The 22610-nt window shown below is 43.8% G+C and overlaps 1 protein-coding gene across 1 annotated transcript; it reads right to left on the bottom strand.

Moving 5' to 3' along the window:
* Positions 1 to 1582: 1582 nt before the first annotated feature.
* Positions 1583 to 20707, bottom strand: NTMT2 (N-terminal Xaa-Pro-Lys N-methyltransferase 2). The gene is made up of 4 exons (XM_056497729.1): positions 20536 to 20707; positions 13141 to 13316; positions 7639 to 7888; positions 1583 to 5345 (listed from the first exon to the last, which is right to left on the bottom strand). The coding sequence occupies exons 1-4, from the start codon at positions 20687 to 20689 to the stop codon at positions 5071 to 5073; spliced, it is 855 nt and encodes a 284-aa protein (XP_056353704.1). The 5' UTR covers positions 20690 to 20707; the 3' UTR covers positions 1583 to 5070.
* Positions 20708 to 22610: the final 1903 nt, after the last annotated feature.

Genomic DNA, 22610 nt, shown 5'->3' on the forward strand with positions numbered 1-22610 from the left:
TCACCCAGGGGATTTGCCATGGAGCCCTGGGATGGGGCCAGGCCGAGCAGATGACATCCAGAGCTGATCCAGCAGCAGTTCCCTTGGCAGACAGGGAATTGCTTTGGGATCCAGATCACACAGCAGCCCCTGTTCCCTGCAGCAGATGCCTTGTGAGGAGCTGGCAGGGAACACATAGTGCCAGCAGCACAGGTCACCTTGGCCAGGGCAAGCTGCATGTATTCTACACAGAGGGAACAACCCAAAGAAAGATTTTGAACCTAGATCTGGGATTTTTGACTTGATGAGGGAGAGGGGAACAATCAGACACAATGTGCTTACAAATCAGTTCAAGTCACTGTGAAGAGGCACAGTTAAATGGAGATGTCTCTAAAAACCTTAGTCTCAGGAGCCTGAAGACACCACAACAGGTTGAAATGCCTGCAAATTCAACATTCTTTGAAGAGAGATACAGGGAAGAGAGACTTTCACCAACTTTGTGGTTTTATGCTGCAGGCATACTCTGGGTTGTTGTTTCAACTCTTTGAAAGGAACAGAAGCTGTTAATATTCCTGAGCATAGTGTTCAGCCTGAGCCCTCTCTTTGGAGAATATTCCAGGTTGGGTTAAGCAGGCTAACAACAACTGTGCTGTTTCAATCTGTTCTAAGCACAGCCAGAATCAGTTCATAGTCTGCCTGCAAAACATTCTGTAGTTCCTCTGGTGGCCTGGTTTGTAGAGCTCACTCACAGCTACCACTTAGGTAAAGCTGTAGTGCTGCCCAGATCACCCCTCTGTGCCTCAGTTTACACAATAACCCCATTCTTTATGGCCTAGGGTGATGGTGTCATACAATTATTGTTATTTATGGTGATGAGAACGTGAGTTTTGTTTGGTACAGTGGGCTGGGGGTGCCTACTTGCCACCATTTGGAAAAGACAGGAATGAACCTTTGTGTTTGAAATGCAGCTACTGCTCTCAGACAAACACAATTACCTCCTCTCAAAATCAAAGATAATCTGTTTTATTTCAGTGAGATGTGGTGATGTCCACAGAAAACAAATCCTTTTTGGCAAGTGGAGGCAGGATTTTCTTTGGCAAGTTGGAAGAAGCAGCAAAGGAAGAGGAGGATGGGATCCAGCACTCTGGTTTTAATCACACATAAGAGAGAAGCTCCTCTGGGCAGTTCTGCTGTCTGATATGTCATGGTGAACACTCTGGGGAGCTGGAAAAAAACAAGGGAATGGCACAAAGCTACTCAGGGCTCTTGGTGGAGTAAGTGGCAAAGCTTTTGCTGAACTGTCCCTTGAATGCAGAGTGCTGGTTCCATGACTGATTTTCAGCACATCCAAACAAGAAAGTCAAGCCAAAAATACCTGATACCATTTCAGTACTCCTGAAATGAAACTATTTCAGCACATCCACTCTGCTGGATGTTTCAAAATGATGGTGCTCTCTTCCAGTTGGGAACAAAAGGACATTTGCAATGTCTGAATTGCCTTTGGAACATGAACAGCGTGAGCTGTGATGGTTGCTGGAGCAAAATCTTCTGTTTGAAATTTGTGATTATTTATTATCGTGATATTCTATTGGTAAAATGCAGACAGCTCTGAATTTCTAAGCCAGGAATGGTCCTCACCCAACTTAAGGAATATTTTTTAAGGGTGGCCTGTACTAGATGACTGGGAATTCTTGAATTAAAACATGCCTCAGAAAGGAAGGAAACCAAAATATTATTCAGTCTGCAGCGTTCTCATGCATTTAAGCTCCTGAAGGACTTGAGTTTCTTTACTCTTGAGATTCATTATGTCACCAGAAAAGCTTTACTGTTTTCCTGTGGAAGCAACATAGCCATGAAACATTAATTTTCAGGAATGTGGAAACCATGAAATACAGGTTTTTCTACTAAATTAAGATTTTACTTTTCTCTCTTCTCACATAGTTAAGGGAACCAATTTTCATTATATATTTATGTACATGAATTCTGGAAATTCAATGGGAAAGATAAACAAAACACAGGAAGAACATTTTACATGAAAAATGTATTTCACTGGTAACCACACCAGTCATTTATATTCCATTTTTCATCCTGAACCACTTTGCATTTTAAATCCACCTTGGAACCTGGTCTCTCATTATTGAACTGCACCCACTTGGTGTATACATTGTGCCCTGTGTAAGATGTGGCAGCTGTTTAGATTGGTATAAAATTCTGTATTCCCTCCATTTCCACAATGCCATTCCCTCCCACTGCAGTGACACCACTCAGACCTGCCTGGCACAGGCACCACTGCACAAGGATCTCCAAGAATTTTACCATGGCAGATGTCTCTGGCTGGAAGAAAAAATGGTGAAGGGCAAAATTAATTTGTAATCCGTGTACAGGAAAAAAATGTAAATATTCCCTTCTTGTTGCTATAGGACTGATGCCTCTTTCTTGATAAAAATGTTACTCAATTTCCATCCAATACCAGCTGATCAGAATGGAAGAATTGGTCAAAACATTCCAGAAGCATCTGTGTCGTGGGAAACATAGATTTCTAGGCTGTAGGAAATGCCAGAATATTCACCAAATCACCAGTGTGGTTTTCCTTAATGCTACAATTAGCAATGGAACATTAACAGAAGAGTTACTGGATAAGGGCTGATGGCAGAAAGCCCTCTGCCATAAACTGCTAATTCTCAACATGTGCAAACATATTGCCAGAGAAGATGAGTTATGCAATTAAAATCAAAATTGGAGATTTGTTATCAAAGGAGAGCAATGTGTACTAAAATCCAGCTGAGAGGCTCCCTTATCTTGTTATCTTCAGGCTTCTTTTTTAGCTAATCTAAGCCAGCTGACAATGGTTGACACAGCCAATTGTGCTGCTGTCATGTGAGGGATGTTTTATAGAACTCCTTTCCACTAGCACAGAGAGATTTGTCACAGTGCAACTCTACAAAGTCTGAAAAGCTTTGCCAGGACTGCATCTCAGGGGAGTAAGATGTGATAAAAATTCTGACAGAGTCAGAACTTTTCTAATGTTGTCATTAATTTCCAAAATTTTGAACAAGCCTTAGTAATATTTAAAGTGCAAATCATGTTAAAAGTTCAATTCAAAAGAAACATTTGATTTTGTCTGGATAAAGGACTTTAATCAACTTGGAAAACTGTGGCTGTGTAGCTTTCCCTCATAACAAGTTTCAAAATTCCCCCTCCACATCCTTAGAATGAAGCAGAATTCCAAATTCTGAATTTTGCAAAATGAACTTCTGTCCTCCCAGAGCACTTTCTGTGCCTCTACCAAGAGGACAAGAAACTTAATGTGTAATTTCTGTGAGCCTTAAGGAGATGGGCTGCATGTCAGTATTTTCAAATCTAGGCTCATACAGCTGCACTTGAATATAAATCACAACTTTTGGGTTACACTAACACTCTCTGCAGTTTAGCACAGTTGTTAATTAATACAATACTGTATTAGTTCTTCTTACAGTCTTACTATTAATGCTCTGTGAAATCCCATTAGCTCTGCATATGGTGCCAGACTTGTTCTGAATGTGGGAAAGAAAGAAATGTACAGTGGTATGAATAATAAAGAGAGGCTTTCAAGTGGTTTCCACTGTGAACATTCTGAAAAAAAGAAAAATATTTTCCAGAATGTAATATGTGGGGCAAGCTTTTCACAAAATTTCAATGCAAACATGCAGATATTTGTCAGCCAAGCTTTCCCCCAGAGTGTGAAATCCCTTATACACCACTATTGTTCTACAGCAGAGACATCAGGAAGATGAAGTATCTCCTAAAAATGGAAAAAAATAACCAGGTTGTTTTATTGTCCAAATTGACAGAAATGAAAAAAAAAAAAAAAAATCAGAAAACTGCCTAGCAAATGCCAATAAAAAGATTAAACTTTCCTTATATTCTTGATTTAAATATTTTAAAGTACGTGTAGAGAGGACAGACAAAATATGGGTGAAGTTTTCCAGAAGTTACTTGAATTTCCTGCTTCAGTGATCTGCCAGATCCTTCTTAAATTCCAAGAGGACTTAAGTGCCATAGTAAGAACAGGCTTGTTAATACCTCATACAGAACCCCAAAATGCATTAACTACTAGAGAAACTTCAGACCTAATTATTTTCTATTAGTTTTGTATAGTATTGACTCCTTAAGGGAAGAGAGATCTGACAAGGAGGTTAGGAAAGATTTAAAAATGGAAAGAAGGATGGAGCAGGTAGGATTTAGAAGTTCCTGGGAGAAGCTTTGTCATTCTCTCCTGACCCTTTAGGAGATGCTGCCCTGGAGCAGGGCATGGCCAGGAGGAATCCTGGAGGTGCTTTTCCCCTTCCCAGTCCCATGGTTCATCCACAGCCCAGTCTGTGCAGGCTCACTGGTGTCTTGGGTTGATGTGGCCAGAAATGTGCATTCTGTCCCCATCTGCTGAGCCAGGTGGGGCAGTGACCCTGATCTCCTGGCACATATTATCTGCTCATGGGCCAGCTTTAAACCAGCTGGGGCAATCATCTTTATCTTTCCCACAGCCCATCCTCCCTCCAGGAAGATATCATCTGCTGCTGGCCCATTCAGTCCCACTGCATGGCTGATAAAATTCCATCATCCCACTGGGAGATGCTCCAGCCAGGGGAGCAGCCAAGCCTTTCCTACCCAGATAAAAACTGACATTTTGGACACCAAGGGACCTTCTTTCCACTGCATTCCAGAGGAAAGCCAGACCTTTCCACATCATCCCTGCAACTTCAGAGGAAACTGCACCTTCTCCAGGAGCACTGCTCCAGCTGAACCACATCTGCCCCTGCAGGAGGATGCAGCCACCATTGAATGGGACTGTGCCAACACCCTGACTGACTGACGGGTGTCAGCTTGGATTCTGACTCTGCCAGTGTTTTGGGATTGTTCTTTGTAATACTGTATTTCTATTTTAATTTTCCTGGTAAAGAACTGTTATTCCTAATTCCCATATCTTTGCCTGAGAGCGCCTTAACTTCAAAATTATAATAATAATTTGGAGGGAGGGGGTTTCCATTCTCCATTTCAAAGAGAAGCTCCTGCCTGTATTGCCAGACACCTGTCCTTCAAACCAAAACTGGGCAGTCAGGAGTGGCCAGGGCCTTTCTGCAGGGCCAGCATCCAGACAGGCACACACTGCTCGGGGAATCCCTCCTGCCGCTCCTCCCGCAGGATGCTGAGCCCGCTCATCTCGATGAGGCTGTGCAGGATGTTCAGGTCTCGGATCACGCTGCTGTCCAGGCAGTCCAGGGTGCAGCCCTCCCTGGCCACATTGTCCTTCAGGATGATCACACCGTTATCCTTCAAGCCGTCCTGGCAGCGGATGAGAAACTCCAGGAGGTCTTTGTCTGTCAGGTATCCTACAGGTGAAAAGATGGAAAATAGATCACTATTAACCATCCAGACATGCCAGAATGCCTTGATCTGAGTCTCTACTGCAGAAAGTTTGGAAATCTTGGGCAAGTCAACAAGATCAACAAATACAGACTCCAATCAGTATTTAGGATCCATGCTGGTAACAGCAACAGATGTGGACAGAAGCCACTGAGGAGAGTGAAGAAAATAGTGGGTGCTGAAGGCTTCTTTAATCTGGTGGTTTAAGTCATAATAAGAATCAGTGGCAGGAAGCTGGAGCCAAAAGAATTCATACAGGGAACAAGTGACAACTGTTTAACAGTGTAAGCAATTACCCACTGGAAACTACCAACAGAAGTGGGGTTTACCACCTCTTGAAGTCCTCAAACCAAGTGTGGTTGAATCTTTCAAGATATATTTTAATTTAGCACAAACTACTGGCTTAGCACAAGGCTAAAGGAATGAATAGAACAGCTTGGGATATAGAGTAGGTCAAACTAGCTAATCCCAGTCCCCTCTGTCTTTTACTGCTAAAAATCTCTGTAACTTTCTGCAGCACTATATCTATCACTCCATCAAAGGAATTCTGGATCAAAGATCCAGCAAAGAATTCAAGACCTTCCACAATGCCAATTAAACTCCTCATGTTACTTCATACCCCATGGGATTTTTGCAACTACATGTATATTTTTAAATAGTGGGAGTTTTTTTTCAATATGTTATTGAGATTCTGTTTCTTATTCTTCCTTCTCAAAGATCAGGAGTTCTGTTGAGAACTGTGATGTAGAGCTCAGGGAAGAGCAAAATGAGAACCCTCACATGTGAAACATCTAACATGAGTAAACGAGAACAGGTGATCAGAAACTGAATTAAAAACCTGGAAAAAATAATCACCTGTATTTTCCAGTAAAACTATTTTGTTTTCTTGATGGAAGATTTAAACTTTTATAAATGGAGGTTGTAATTTCAAAACCACATTTTGACATAGCATGTCAAGTTTCTTTAACCACTCCTAAACAACAACAACAAAAATTAAAAAGAAAAAAGCCCCAAAACCTAAAGCTGAATTACTTTCAAGTTGAAGGTAAATGGTAATTTCTAGATGAAATGTAAGCTTGCACTTTTTACTTTCTTTACAAAATGACTGCCAGGGTTCCCATGCATGCATAAGACAAATCAAGATTTCACTGGCAAGATCCATTGAAGCTTTTGAACACATAATTTGGAGCTTATTTTTCTCTTTACTTGGCTTTTAGTGTAGTTTCCTAAGAAAATGAGATCTTCAAGGTTTTGCTCTCTAGCTGACAGTCCTGCCCCCACTCCATGAAATTAATTTGTTGGCATATTTCAAATTCAAGATAGAGGTAGAAGTTTGATTAATTATTAAGATCACTCTGTATTTCCTTGACATTGATGGAGAAAGAAGGTTCAGATCTGTGTCTATGTTAAGATTATGACCTGCTCCCTTAGTTAGGAGCTACATATCTGTCCAGCACAGCTTTACATAGGCCTAAGCTCATTCCTCCTCATTTTGACTTGGATTTGCTCAAAGGGTGAGGCAGGAGCTACATTTACTGCAATGACTCATTATTCAAGGAAAACAAAAACACAAAGGAGAATTATGCTGGTCTAACCAATTTGTTCAGCAATTCCACCTCTTGAATAATTCCTTCTGCCCTCTGAAACTGCACCATGGACACTTCACAGATTAGGAGAAAATCTTCTTTCCACTGCACAGAATTTTATTTTGCTTTGGTAAGCCCTCATTGTCTGATTGCTCTGAATGCTGCAGGGCATTCACTGGGGTGGCTGCAGGAGATGCTTCTTATAGGAGGGGCTGCTGTGGGACACAGCTAAGGGAACCTGTCTGATAAACATCAGTGCCTGATTTGATTTACAGGTATCAGTGATTCCACTGTGCCTTTTTTCCTGATTTTTTCCTGTAATACCTCCAAGCCTGGATAATCAGCAGATTCAGAAACCACTGTTCACAAGATTGGTCAGTCCTGTATATCTCTCTGCACCCCAGGCAAGGAAGAAAGAGTATTCCTGCCCCCAGAAAATCCATATGTAAGGCACTCTTGCATGCAGGCTGCTCTCCAGGAGTGGTAACTTTCTCCACCACAAGACCTTGAAAAAACCAACTTGATTTGTACCCACTGTGCATGTGGCTTGGGGGAACTCTCAGAAGCCTCTTGTGATGCTTTAGGAAGTAGTCTCAAAGGTTTGAGAGCCTCCTGTGAGCACAGGCTGCCTGTTCTGTGGGATGCCAGCCTAGAAGGATCACGCAGAACTGACCTGAAACCCACTGAATCCAGATGACGTCGTATCTTCGTGGGGCCGGTGTGAATTCCTGGAGGCTTTTGCAGTAATACATCTCCACTCTGTCCTCCTTGCCCTGCAGGTAGTTTGGGACCTCAGCCAGGAAATTCTCCATCATGTCCACCAGCTCCACACTCTTGAAAACGGGCAGCAGGACGTGCTTGCTGATCCGACCTATCCCAGAGCCACAGTCCAGGGCGCGGCTGGTGCCAGCTTTCCCCACCCCCTGTGGGATACAACAAAATTGTTTGAAATCTGAAAAATACCACCTGAAAAAAAAAAAATCACAGCAACTGTGTTACCCCCTGTGTGCCCAGCCAGCCTGGTGTCCTCTTGATGTCACATCCCTGGGCTGCTGCTGGGACTTCTCACCGCATTTACTGCTCTACAGGAAATTTTTATTTGGTGTAAGAAGAGACAAGAGCCTTTCACAAGGTCCTAACTTTTCAGAAGATCCACTACTCACTACTTCAAGTGTTCACACCTCACAGGCCTAGATAAGCCTCACTCTATGCCCTGTAAAGGCCTAACAAAAAAGGAAGTGTACCCCAAATACTGCATGCAAGCAGTAACTTCTGCAGCACAGAAATCTCAAGGTGCCCACAGGCACTTCTGCAGATACACAGAATCCCTGGGATCAAAGTGCAGTTCTCAAAGCAAATTTGTTTGAACAAAGATCTTGGAGTGGTAGGTAACTTCTGACAACTCAAGAAGTTTGGGCAGGAGCATATACAGAATTTCACTTTTAGGCATAGAGACAAGAAAGGTGATTGACTCAGTTTTGCTTAACTGTTCCTTTTTTCTTCATAAATGTCATCTTTGGACAGAGATCAGACATGAAAAAATGTGGCACAAAGGCTGTGACTATGAGAAAATAATGAAGCACTGTAAAAGAAGCTTTATAATGAAAGCTGCATTTCACCCCTAAAGCTTCCATTCTAGCTATAAAACAGCTCTTAAGAGCCTGCTGCTGTTCTGTAAAACAGAAATTCTGACTCTACACATGCACTGACTGTGGGATAGGAGCTCCCCTGGCCAAAGTTATCTGTTAAACAAATATATTAAAAGCAAATGTAAACACCTTTTCCCTGTCCTCTGGAACTGAGTGTTGAAGTGAAAGCTGTGGGCCAAAATCCCTGCTGCAACCTCACTGCACTCAATGAGCCCAGGAAGAGTCTTGCTCTTCCTGCTTATTGGGAACCAAGCATAAATCATGTAACTCACACTTTTTTGGCCAGGTTTCAGTGGGTAATTCAGTAGATTATTAAGGTCAAAGGACAGCACTGTCAATGACATGACTATGAATAGCCCAGGCGAGCATCTGATTACATGGAGTAACTGTAGAAAGAGCACACGGCCCTCAAGGGCTCTCACCAGTCTCCAGGGCTGCTGCTCCCAGTTTGTGTGCCCAGGAAGATTGATCTCCTGGTGTGTGCACCAGTGCACAGACCTTCAACCCTGCTGGGCTCTGGAGACTACCTGCTTTCAGTTAGCCAGAAAATGGGAGCCACTCCTCATCCACAGGCTGCACTCAGTGGCTTTTACTGAGGACCAGACTGAGAGGTAACAAGGAGTTCAGGAAAGGAGAAGGAGCTGTGTCTTGGATCTTTACAAGGTGGGTTTCCACACTGTTGGCTGGCAGATACTCACAGGTCCACACTGATGGGATTAGCTGCAAATCTCTGAGAAAGCTGCTGAGAAAACTGGGATGATTTACCAAAACCACCAACAGGATTTGGCAAAAAGCCAGGTAATTCCTCCAACATTTGTGTTTCACAGAATCTACAGTCCCAGCACCTCGCTCAAAGCAGGGAATTCATCTCCCATGACACGTCACAGCAAGGACCTCTGGTGACACATCTCTGTGTGTCATGGAGAAGAAGGAAAGGGAGCAGCCATGGGAGATGAAGTTTGATCCCACACTTTGCTGAAAAGGAGTGAGAGCTTCGAGCAGTCAGTTGAGAAGCCCTGTGAAACACCACGGCTCCGTCCGTAATGAAAATGTTGACATAATTCCATGTTCAGCTAATATATTTTCAGTTTGGAAGTGCTCAGGGCTTTGACAGAATATTAACATTTTCTTTGGAAGGCAAACATTTTCCCAAAAGTCTAATTGAGCTGAAAAATCAGACTCCTTATTTAAAAAAATAAGTCTAAGTGAAAACTGTATGCCAGAACAGGCTTCAAAATTTGAGACTGACTGCTCCTCTGACTACTTGCTTCCCATTACTCAGAATCACTGTCCTTTAGGACACATATACACCCCAAAATTATTCTCTAAAGCTAAATAGGGCACTCATAAATTTCATTTGAAATAAAAGAGCTGAGGGATATGTTCCTGGTGCTACTTCAGGTCTTGGAAGAGCAGAAAGGCAATGAAGCTATGCAAGACAAAAAAGGGAATCAGAGTTCAGGAAACAGATCAAAATCCCACTGGTTTTCTTTCTAAATAAATAAAAAAAAGAGCACGTTTTCAACAACATCTCTTCTATCACCCTGATCAAACTGGAGAAAAATCACTTTCAAGAAGTTTTCACTCAGCATCTAACCAATCACGCAGGTGAGTTGGGGGGCAAGAAAGGGAGAAAGCGTTGAGGGCAGGGAGGGAGCTATAAAGTCAATATAATCTCCATCTGTAATATTTTACACACCTACAGCTCACAACCGACGCCGAATTAATGCTTCCTTTGTTTCCTTTATTTTCTTTTTCTCCTGGCTACCTCCGGAGCAGGCACTTGGAAAGCCAGTGGCTGTGTGGGCACCGAGGCATCAGCACGCTGCCATAAATATGCAGGGCTGTGGCTGTGCTGATAACCCCGGGGCTGAGACAGCCTGCAGCTTGTCTGCAGAGCACTGCTGGCTCGAGCCATGTTGCTCTTGGTTTGAGCTCTGCCCACACACACATACAAGCTCTTAGCTCGAGCACAGTGGCACTTTCAACTCCGACGGGCTAAAACACAAGGGAAGCCCTCAGCCCTTTTCTGTAATTCCTTCCATGTGCCCAGGCAAGGTAAATTCTCCAATGGCAAGGAAATCTGTAGCTCAGCTTACAGTGGTGCTGAGGATCATGCTAAGAAATGCCATACCTGGAGGCGTGCAGCATCAGTCATGCAAGGGAAATGTCACTGGCATTTCCACGCCAGCCAGACTAACCCAAGAGGGGTAATTTGAGTGGAACCAGGCAAGTGGTTTTTTTAGGGAGCACCGGTTTTGCCAGAATCTAAAGTTTTCAGTGGATAAAACTCTCCGTGAAATCAAATCTAGAGAGTCGTTTTTAGCCCAAAAAACATGGGAAAGAATGTTGAAAATGTCAAAGTGCTTTTTTTCTTTTTTTTTTTTTTTTTTTTCGTCACATAACTTTCAAGGAAAAAAGAAACCAAACTTGTCAACTTTTCATTTCTAAAGAGCATTTTGGAACTGACTTGAGCTCTTAAAAACAAAAGAAGTTTTTCACAGGGTGAAAGAATAAAAAATGGTTCAGTCGATCTGAAAGAAATTTTCCTATTTTCTAATATTGTTAAATTTCTCTTTAAAAAAGAGAAAGCATATTAGGGCAAAACAGACTGTTTTTTTCTATCTTGATCAGCTCATGGGTTAAAAAAAAATATTCATGGATCCATAAACTTGGTGAGACAGTTCATTAGCTTTATTATAAAGCCACTGCTATAGAAAGCCACTAAATATCTGTATCTGATTGAGCAGGATTCAAATTTCAGAGGTAAGAAAGGAAAATAAACCATAAGTAACATAACCAATTGACTACATTTCAACAGAGGACAGGCTTTAACAAACTAAATCAGAATAAGCAAAAGGTGCAGAGTCTTTTCTGTTCCTTTTTTATTTTTTCCCTGTTTGATCTTGGCCATTCAGAGTATCCTTTCTATCCCTGGCTAATTCTAGGAGTGGGAACTTTGCTCTGGAGTATTTTGTATCTGTCATCACAGCTGATGCATTGGGTATGATTCCTCTTTGGCATGTGGAACTCTGTCACAGACTGTACTTCTTTCCTTTTCGGGGTCTTGTAGAGGAGAAAATAACAGCACAACACAGACCTGCTGCAGGAAGCTGTATCTGTGTGATGTCTAGGAAGGGTGAAGTCTTCCCCTGAGCTCACACTTATGCACCACCTGAATTCCTCAAATGTCCTTAAAACAAGACTTAAATAAATTTTAAGGAATGTGCCTCGACTGCATTTCATTTTTCTTCTGAAAATGCCGTTTTCAGAAACGTCATTCAGAAATTACCATCGGGTTCAGCTCCTTAGAGAACCTCCTTTGTGTTTTCTCATTTTGGGGTCGTTGACAGCATGATACAGGGAACCTTTTTTGCCTCAGCATTAATACAATTCATTGTTGATATAGAAAAGTGAAGATATTCACTTGTGTTCTGCTGGCTTACAGCCCCAAGTCTCCCTCTACCAGCTACAGCAAACTTTGCCATCCCTTGCCCTTCACTGCTCTGCATGATTTCTATCTGTTGTCAAACCACACTCATTTCCCATCCCAATCTATTTAAACTGTGCCTTTTTTTTCCCCCATATACAACATCTAATTAACCTATTGAGGTTTCTTCCCACAGCAGATCATTAAGGCTAAAAAAAGGTCATCTGTCTATCCCAAATTTGTACATTTGAACAGAAAATTAAAGATCTATGGCAGCATTATACAGAACTAGTCATTTTGTCAGCAGGAGAACTTAACAAACTTGTTTGTGGATTCCTTAACATCTAATACTGTTGTTGAGCTGATTTAGTGGGCTCCTTCCCCAGGAAGAGGGAAGAGCAGTCAGAAAATCATCAGACCACGTTTCTGAAGATTTTTAGATTTCCAAAGACAGTTTTAGGACTCAACAGGATTTTCAGAAACTTAAGGGCCAAAGTGATACTGCTCTTAAAGCCCCACTTGGCATCATTTTGCAATTCAGGCCGAAGCAGACCTTTCAAGACCTTTAGCAATCTCCCTGAAAAGGTGTTCAGTTACACTGGAATGTTTAAGGAAAAATATTTTGCCTAATGTGCAGCTTATTCTATATACTTCCAATGTGTGTGGGAGATGGTGAGTTTTGTTGCAGCATTCTCAGAAATATCCATAAACAGGCAAACCAGAAACTGGGCATTTAAGTCTCAGCTAGTTTCCCAACTGGACTGCAAGAATTTGCACAGACAAATCTGCCACTGAGGCCAACAAGGATTTTACATGAAAGGTCCCAGAACTAATCCCTCACTCAAACCCAGCTACAAGAACTCCTTGCACAATCCTCCTTGCAGCTTGGGAGGATTAGAAGAGGATGCAAAACAGGTATATCATGAAGTAAGACCAGGCAAAATGTGTATTCATGCTGGCAGAACACAGACCAGACCCAATGAAGGTGGTGAGCTGTGACTGCAAATCAACCTCACGGCGCCATTTCAGTGAGGCGTGGCATCACTTTTGACACATCACCACTGCTTCTTGCAGGGGATGAGATGAAGGGACTCACCCCAACAAACTTCCTGAGGAATTCCCGGGAGGATTCAACGTCGGTGTTGGAGAGCTCGATGTAGTCGCCCATCATCCCCTCCTCCGTGGCGGGCACCTCCCGGTAGAAGTGCTTGGCCCTGGCGTAGAACTGCATCTCCCCGTTGATGACTTGACTTGTCAGGGCGTAAAGTTTCACTGCAAGCAGATAAATCACCGTTTTGTTGTTAGTGGCAGGTGTTTCTGGGTTAGTTAATTGCTCCAGAGGCACGATGATGACGACCTGTGAACTTGAGTTGAGCCTTCAAAACACCAAATCTGTTTCTAAAGCAACGGTGGAGGGGAAAGGCATTGGATTGAATCCTACAGGACCTTGAAGGGATCCAGCCCTCCCCATGCAAATTCTGTTCTTTCCAGGTTCAGAAGTCCTGTCAATCATCACACTGTGTTTTCATGTCAGTGAAAAATCGCTTCAGGTTTGAAGTGAACACACATGCCAAGGACATCAAGTGGTCTGATTTTTCCTGGAAAAGCTGGGAGCAGCATTTACTACTGTGCAGGGTCAACATTTCTGCTGTCACTGACCTAACTGTTGTGCAGATTTCCAGATATGCTTTCCAGCTATTGACAGCTGCAGGGACAGTGCACCAGGAAGAGAGTGGATGAATGAGGCACTTGCTCTGGTTTATTTTTAGTGATACTGTATGGTCTGAGGCAGTGCAAGTAAGCTGAACCAAGGAGCAGATGGTAGTCCCAGGCCTAAATGAGTACACAGGGGGACACAATTTAGAAGAGACAGTCCTAAATTTTCATCTGTCACAGGTCCAGGAGCAAGGTAATCAGTGGGTGATATACTGAAAGGTTCCTGTGTGCCAGAGGCTTGCATGTTTCTTTTCATTGCTTGGCTGTGTTACTGGTAATCAGTATTTTGAAGCTGTTTTATTAAAACCTGCAAGTTTTGCTGGATAAAGGATATTTTTCCCTTTTCTTTAACAACTGAGGTGTACCCTTCCCATCCTGGGTTTTTCTGTACTCGATGTGCATCAGCATATCAAAAGTATGGATTCAAAGCTCAAAAGTTTAGATTGAGGCTGGCTATAAATTTTGCTTGGATATCATCACCTCTGACTGTCTTATGTGTGCACACAACTGCCCAGGCATTCTCCTGTGTGTGTGACAGACCCTCCACCAAAACCACAACTCCAAGCCTGGCAGTGAAAGCCAAGCAGCGAGGAGGGATGGAGCCACACTGGGAACAAGCCTTTGCAAGCAGCACCTTGCAGTGTGAGACCAGCTCTGCTGCAGCTTCCCAGCACACTCAGGGGACTGGAAATGATCCAGCAGCAAACACCTTCTGAGTTCATGACAAGAGAGAGAGGGACAGCTCCCTGCCAGCTGCACAGAAGGGACAGGGAGCAGTTCTTTGTCCCTGCATCCTCAAACATCCACGGGAGCACTGCCAGCTGCTGCTGGGAAGGGGCTGAACAGGCTTGTGCAGACCAGGAACAGGAATTATGCCCTCCACACAGAGGAGGAGAGAAGGCCAGAGGCCCTGAATATAAGCCTGGAATGTATTTAATTGAGGGCAAGCAAGCTCAGCAGGGAATGATAAGTGTGTGCCTGCCCATCCTCAGCAGGAGAGTGACACTTTGGAGGCAAATGAGGGGAGGACAAAGGAAGTAGGGTAGGGAATAATTACCACCAAGGACCACTCAGAACAGAATAGTGCTATTGGGTTACATATAAGCAGCATGCCCAGCATATCCCTCATCCAACAAAAGCAGCATTACCAGCCCCTCTTGTCATCACCTGCTTAAGTCAACTGCTGAACGGATACTATTAAAGCTTTAATCCATTACACATTTATGTTATGCCTGAGAAATTTATACCACAAGAAGCACTGAGCCCAGCAAGGGTCAAACCTGGGAGTTTTACACACTCCACTGATTATGTTCACATACTCAGAAGAAACCATTTAGCTGAAGAAATTAATATGAAGGGGGCAGCAGCCAATCCCCAGCACAGCTTGGCCAGGGTGGCTCCCAGAGCCTGGGAAAAACACTCCATCAGTGGCTGGGATTTTTCCAGTAAGGGATCTCTGCCCTTATCCAGAAGTGGCACCATCTTGTCTTCTCTGTGTCTCCTTTTGCTCTGTTTCAAAGGCCAGCCTGTCTGCTGAACAGAACTGAGTTCCTGTACATTGGCTTTGCAAGATGTTCCATATCAGGGCCCAGTGATGATTCCAGGGTTTGTTTCATGGACCTGTCAAGGGACAGTGATTTATCCCATTTTGCTAGATTGAAAGGAAAGGCATTTATGGGCTGTCTGCACACCAGGACAGCATGAACAACAAATATTCAGATTCCTTCTACTCCAAACATGAGCCTGACCTGCGGCAACACATGGGGACGATATGGTGCTCAGGATATCAGATCTGGAGTGTGTGCTCTCACATTTCTCACTCAGAACCAATATCAGGCTTGCAGAATCCCTGCCAGGACTTGCATGCACACGCCAGCTGACTGCAGCTCCTCCCAGGCCATCTGGGGCCCCAGAGCCCTGCCCTACGTGCTGGTATCAGGGTGAGCATCCACTTCTCTATGCATTGAACTGTGCAGAGATGTTTTCATGCATGTCTCCCACCCCAGGGCATGCAAAGAGGGGCACTGTACCCAAAGTCTTCTCCTGTGGACCCACAGCCTCACTCGTGTGAGATCCACAGAGGTGATTTCCACCTCTTGCTCCCTCTCAGTGCTGCTTCTCCCTCTCAGGAATTTGCAGCACTGGCAGCTCTCCCAATGCACAACCCAGCTCTCCAGACACAGCCAACCAACCTCACCTGGGATCTGCCTCGCAGCTGTGCCTGGCGTGCAGCTCCAGCAGCAGCACCACAGGGAGGAGGAGGAGGTTTGCCAGCTCGCAGGAATCCACCCCAGAAGAGAAGCATGTGCTTGGTGGCTGTCAGTGCTGCAGCCCTGCTCCCCCTCATCACAGGACCTGCCTAGCCAGAGGCATCTCCCTCTCCATGACCCGTGTGGGGCTGCCTCATGCATCAGGAAATGAAATACTTGTGAGGCCTGCCATGGGTGCACAGCCTGCCTTCAATGAGTTCTGTAAAGTAGGGCATGAGCAGGATGGAACGACCAGGCTGCAACTTCCTCAGACACCACAGGGCAGGCAGCTGTCTAACATATGAGGTTTCCAGTGTTAAGGCAGGTAACTTGTAAGATTTAAAGTCAGAAATGTGTTTACAGTAAAGAAGAGACTTTTTCATGGCACACTTGTCCCTCAGCTGAATGTGCTGGCAAGTCCCCAGGCAGAGGTGGCTGAAGCAAGCCCACTGCTCAGGCAGGCTGAGGGCATGAACTGCCTCCCTAAAGGTCACTCCAGTCATGAGACATCAATAATTTTCAGTCACTGCAAGCACAGTCTGGGTGATCTGCAGAGTGGTGATCTACAGCTGAATGCCAACCAATGTGGACTAGACAGACACTATCCACCTGAGCCTTTTGCCCTGCCAAGTTCAAAACATTATCTCTCATATTTGATCATGGATCAGTTAAAAATGTTGTTTTCCAGTGCATCTGGTCTAAATCTCTAAAGAAATGGACCACTTAATACGTAAGACCCAGTGCAATCTCAACCTCTAGCATGCTGACTTACAGTTCTTGACTTCAGGGTTTCCTCAACTAAACTTCCCTGGCAGAAGTAAATGTTGCAAGTAATTTTTTTGAAGTTTTTATTTGTGAACATTATTTTGTGGCTCCAATTGCTTTCTGCAAGATACTGAACTAATTCCAGTTTGGCTGAGTGCTCCCTTTTAAATGCAACATCTGCTTCGTGCATCAGCTGAAAAATAGTTATCTGTGTGCATGGTGGAATCTACCTCTCTACTGTGGGCTGAGGACCATGTAAATTCTGTATTTTATAGAGGATGAAGATCATCCCACCCCCAAGGCAGATTTTACTTGCAGCCACGTGCCTCACACGCAGGAATATTTGTCTCCAGGGATGGATCTTCTCAGCTTTCCACTGCAGATCTCAGCCCACTGGCACAGAGTCCCACAGCCCGTGTAAACACGTGCATAATTTCCAGCATCTGAGCAGCTCCAATAAAGTCCACTGGGCTTAAGGGCTCTCACACACATTTAAGTACATTGTTGGATCAGGGCCTGAAGTTACTCATGTCTTTTATTTATAAATGTTAGCCTGGTCTGTAAAAGTGACATGTTTCTCTTAACAGGCTGTGATACCAGATACGCTCAGCTCCTAAGTAAACACGCCTAGAAGAGCTCCACCACTGAACACAGGGATGGAGTGGGGGGAGTGTGGAGTTTGGAAGAAGCTTTGGGCCTTGCTGACCCTGGGCAGCACTGCAGGATCCAGTGTGAGGCTTGGTTTCAGTGTTATTACTCCTAAGCAGGGTTAAGCACACGCTTAACTTCCCTGCAGGGTCACAGTGTTGCTCTAGTCCTTTGACTCTGTTTACACAGAGATATCTGGCTCTAGTCTTGAAGCCTGAGAATTTTGGCTCCTTTCTGCTCAGGTCCACTCTGAACTGAGCTGGAAACTGTCATTATGCAGAGATGTTCAGACCTGCCACATTCTGTCCTCTCCATCCCAGAGAGCACTGGATCACAGGATAGTCCAAGTTGGAAGAGACCTAAAGACCCAGTCTCTGGCCCAAACTGCTGCTCAAAGCAGAGACAGACATGATGACAGATGAGCTTCATCAGGGTTTAGACAGTTAGGTTTAGAAAGTTTCTGGTGATGGAGAATTGTACAACTTCTCTGAGCGACCCATTCCAATGCCTGACTGTCCTCAGATAAAAGATTATTTTCCTTATAGCCAGTCTGGACTACTTTTGATTTATGCCCGCCAGTCCTTGTCCTCATGCTGCACAAAGTTGTGCAGATCTTAGCTCCATCTTATTCATACCCTTCCTGCAGGTACCAGCAGGATGATATTTGGTCTCTCTTCTGGCTGAACATGCCCCATTCCCTTTGTCTGCCTTCACAGGGCACGTGTTCCAGTTCCCCCACCCCTCTGAGGGTTTTCCAACTCATTCCAAGTAATTTCCTGCTCCAGCAGTTCAAGGCTCTACACATAGGGTCTGATGACTGCTGCAGGAAAGGGGATCATCACTTCCTTCAGTCAACTAGCCATTCTTTTATTAATTCATCCTGGGATTCTGGTGGCTGCCTTTGCTTCCAGGACATTCAGCTCCTTCCTACCAAAACCCCACCAGGAGGGCACTCCCTGATCAGTCTGTGGTGTTGCTGCCCAGGGTTTTTCCTACTCAGGTACACAACTTGGTGTTTGGGTGGGAATTTCAGTGGATTAGAATGGCACCAGGTTGCTGCTGTCTCTTTCCTCCAGCCTGTTTAGGTGCCCCTGGATGGCAATCCTGAGCCAGTCCTGGCAGTTGGCTGCAATCTCTGGATGTGAGTATTAAACAGTCCTTCACCTCCTCCAGGTTAGTGATAAAGATGGAAGTGGGGTTGAAACCAGATGAGCTTTAATGTCCCTTCCAGCCCAAACCATTCCATGGTTCTAAACAGGACAGGTCCCAGCTCAGACCCTTGTAGGACTCCACTGAGCTCGAGATTTGACAGAACTCTGAGCCAATCACCCAAACATTTTTTACCTGCCTGACTCTCCCCTTATCCAGGCCCTGACATCAGAGCAGGATGTGAAGTTCCCTGGATGTGCATTCACAGCACATGAACCACTCCACCTGTCCTCATGGCCACTTGTACTTCCTGACAATAGCCATGGAGTAAGAGACATGCTGCATATTCACAGGAATGCTGGGCTCACAGTCCATCTTCCATGGAGTCAAAGTAATTTGGATAAACTGGCAACAGCCTTGTAAGATCATTAGTTAAGTTTTAATGAGTCAGGCCATGAAAAGCCTGGCAGAAAGGACCTTTGGTCTGATAGAAACATTTTTCAAAGCCTGTTGGCCAGGAATGGAAATTCAAATAAAATCCAGAAATAAGAAATAAGTATAGTTTTACCAGCAAAGCAATTAGGCCTGGAAACAGCTGAATGGTGACTGATGGGTTCTCAGCCATTTGAAACACTTACACCAAGGTATTTCTGTGTTCATAAATGCATGCTGTGCAATGCAAGCACTCAGTTCTAAGTTAGATACCCATCATGGTACCTTCTAACTTTAAAAATATATAGTGGTACTTACACTGACAGTTAACACTGTAGGAAATCCTGCTCAGTTTCTAATAAGTTGTGTTTATTTTCATAGCAAATGAAATAATAACATTTTCATCAACTTCATGAGATTCCATCAACCTGTAATTGATTTCCTTCCCATCTTTCCTTCCTTTCCATTGTTCACAGCAATCTACCACATTTATCTTCCATGTTTCAATTTAAACAGCTGCAGATATTGCTGCATTTAAAAAGGCACATTAAAACTACTAAGATAATATGAATTTTTTTTTCTCTTTACAGGATTTATGAATTCTGCCCTCTTGAGCAGAATTATCATTGGTATCAGTTCACACAAACAGGTAAGATATTCCAGATCATTCAATTAGAAAGGAACCCCCAAGAACTCACTTAAACAGATTGCACAGGCTCATCCTTCCCATCTGAAAATTCCTATAGTTCTGGCATTGAGTGTAGGCTGAATAATTCTGCTTAAAACAGGACATGCTAATGTAATGCAGACTCAAGTTAAATCTACTTTCTAGCTTTATTGTCACAGGGAAATTTTGTTTCTTATCAAGGGTTAAATTTTCATAAGAAATGAACATTCATTTTCTACATCTTAAAAAAACAAACAAACCCAACCTCACCAAATCCTCTTGGCATTCTGTACTAGAGGCTGTCATTGAAATTTGTCTATAAACAAATTTTTGGAAGCATTTTCCTCCCAGAGAGCAAACAGTTAGGTTAGACAGTCTGCTGCAGAGATCTGCGTAACAAAGAATTTTTTCTTGAAAATATATTTAAATCACTATTTTTCAAGCACTTGCCAAAACAATACAAACACCAGAGCTAAGGGCACTCAGAGTGACAACAAAACAGGTAAAAAGAAAGAACCACCTGCCAGCTCTGCTGGTTTTGCATTTGTCCTTCCAAGCTCCAAACAGGTCAGAGCATGTTTTACTCAAATGATGGCAAAAATAGGAACAGTCAGCCAGAAACCAAATTTCTTATTCACTCTTGCCCTCCTCTAAGAATCTGTGGAGTATTTAGGTGAAGCAACAGGCTACTGGATTAGAGGGAGACACAGTTCCAGACTCTTCAGGGAGCACTGCAGCCTCTCGATCTGGGTTTCCCAAATCTACTCCTCCTCCTCCTCACTGTCAGAAACGTGTTTGCCCTCCACCATCTGACCCAATCCATCTTCCCAGAGCACACACACAGACACTCCTGCCCACTACTCACCCAGGGGAAGCTTCTCCAGCAGGTAAAGATAACACTTGAAGAAGTCATTTTGGATTGCCTTGTGCAAGACAAAGGACATGCTGTGCCGACAGAGCTCTTCATCCGTCTTGTGCCAGCGGGACTTAAAGGCCAAATGTGCTGCTTTGTAGGCCATGATGAGGGTTTTAGTGGGGACAGCAGGCAGCTGCTGTGGCTGGTGCTGTCTGGAGGAGCTGTCCTTGCGAGGGGGAAGAGGCAGTGTCATTTAAATTGAGGCAGTGTGCTGTCATTCTATATCGGGGTGCGTGGCGGGGGCGGAGGCGGGCGAGAGGGGGTGAGAAATGCTGGCTCTTGGCACTGCCTCACACTTATCCCTGGAGTGCTGCCCTCTGAAACAAGCAGGTGCTGCAAAGTGGGGAAAAAAAAAAAAAAAAAATCCACCAGGAAAAAAAGTAAAAGCATATCCGCTTCGAAAAGGAGTGGCTCTGATTCAATTGTACTTTTCCAAAAGAACTTTTCCAAAATCTGCCTCTTACATCTTGCAGGGTGATTTTGTTTCTGTGTCTCTCCCTCACTATTAGTTGTTCAGTGCAGGGCACTCAAGAGGAAGGCCAGAAGGCAGAACATGGATGTGCCTCTACACAAATTAATAACATGAGTGCTAATAAACTGTGATTCTAGCAAGCAAACATTTCCCCTTTTCAAGCTGCTTGTTCCAGGTGCACTGCAGAAACACAGGCAGGAAACTGGATATTCCCAATACAAATGGGAACATTTGTACATCCCTACATCCCCAGCAGCACTGCAACCTCCTGACAAATACACCAAGATTTTAAGAACAGCACAAAGGTTACCCAGCCTTCACCAAGGAAAATAAATCTCATTTGGAAAAATATACTTAATTCTAAGTGGGATCAGTTCCCTAGTCCAGCTCACAGCTGGCATGTGGGAATTTGTCACATGCCACAGTCTGGGGGCTGGAACATCCACCTGGGATGGCAGAGGCTGTATCCATAATGCAGATTTCCCTGCTTTATCCTGACAGAGAGATGTGCTCCAGGGGGTGCCACAATAGCCAAAAGTAATCCTGGTGTCACTCAGCAAAGTGAGATTTCCTCTTACCATAAACCCCATAAGAATTTTTGGGCACTGGGACACCCACACTTATCTTTCCATGTTACAGTTCACACCCAATACAAATGTGTCAGAAATAAGGGTTCTAAAAAAAAAAAAAAAAAAAAAAAAGTTAGTTTTTCAGGGTGAGTGTTGGTTATAAGTCTTTTAGATAAATTAGTGGTGGGTTTGACTCACAGTAGTCCTGCCCTACACAAAGAGTGAAGATCTCTGGAAGGCTGCATAAAACACTACTTCTGATATTTTACCTGCATGTGCTCAGATCTGAGGACCAAGGGTGTGTCCACAGCAACTCAAAGGTTACAAAGCTCCAGCAGGGATCCTAGGGCAGCTAAGTGAGTGCATCTCAAGAGCACTGAGCCTTTTAAAGCACTTCCTACTGCTGTAAAAGCTTAGATCAACAGATTTGTGCCCAAAGCTGTGTGATAAAGAGCACATAAATAGCAGGGTTGGGTTTGTTGTTTGGGGTTTGTTTTGGTTTGTTTGGTTGTTTTTTTTTCCAGAAAGTGGATGCCTCATTTTCCATTTTTCAATGGCAGCATATTAATATTTTCTGCTAAGAATAAATCACAGTGGTTCACACTGTCTCCTAAACAGGAGTAGTATCAGTGTAGCCAGAAGCTGTGAACAATTCAAGCACCATTACACATCCCACATCTGCATTAACAAGAAGCGTGGGGTTTGAGTATGACACCCACACTACCTGCTGGAATGTGAGCAAACCCACATCTCAACCTTAGTTTCCTTTCCCAAATGGCCATTTGACTCTTCCTGGAGTCAGCTACCCAGCCTTTTTCTTAGTGGTAGGGAGGGACACTGGAGAACCCAGAGCTCTGGATTAAGTGGAGTAAACTAAATTAAACTAACACTCTACACACCCATAATTCCTGACAGTCATTGGCTTGAACAGCTTTTGGTCTAAAATAAGAATGTGCTAGTATTTATGTGTGTAAGCAAATAGT

The sequence above is a fragment of the Oenanthe melanoleuca genome, chromosome 8, assembly GCF_029582105.1.
Source record: "Oenanthe melanoleuca isolate GR-GAL-2019-014 chromosome 8, OMel1.0, whole genome shotgun sequence".
NCBI lineage: Eukaryota > Metazoa > Chordata > Aves > Passeriformes > Muscicapidae > Oenanthe > Oenanthe melanoleuca.

What these genes read in the sequence shown, in the direction of transcription:
- NTMT2 (XM_056497729.1), bottom strand. Translation starts at nt 20,689, where the DNA reads ATGGCCTACAAAGCAGCACATTTGGCCTTTAAGTCCCGCTGGCACAAG. An exon ending in GCTGGAGAAGCTTCCCCTGG is followed by an intron (nt 13,317 to 20,535) that starts GTGAGTAGTGGG and finishes ATCTGCTTGCAG; the next exon opens with TGAAACTTTACGCCCTGACA. An exon ending in TCCTCAGGAAGTTTGTTGGG is followed by an intron (nt 7,889 to 13,140) that starts GTGAGTCCCTTC and finishes TGTATCCCACAG; the next exon opens with GGGGTGGGGAAAGCTGGCAC.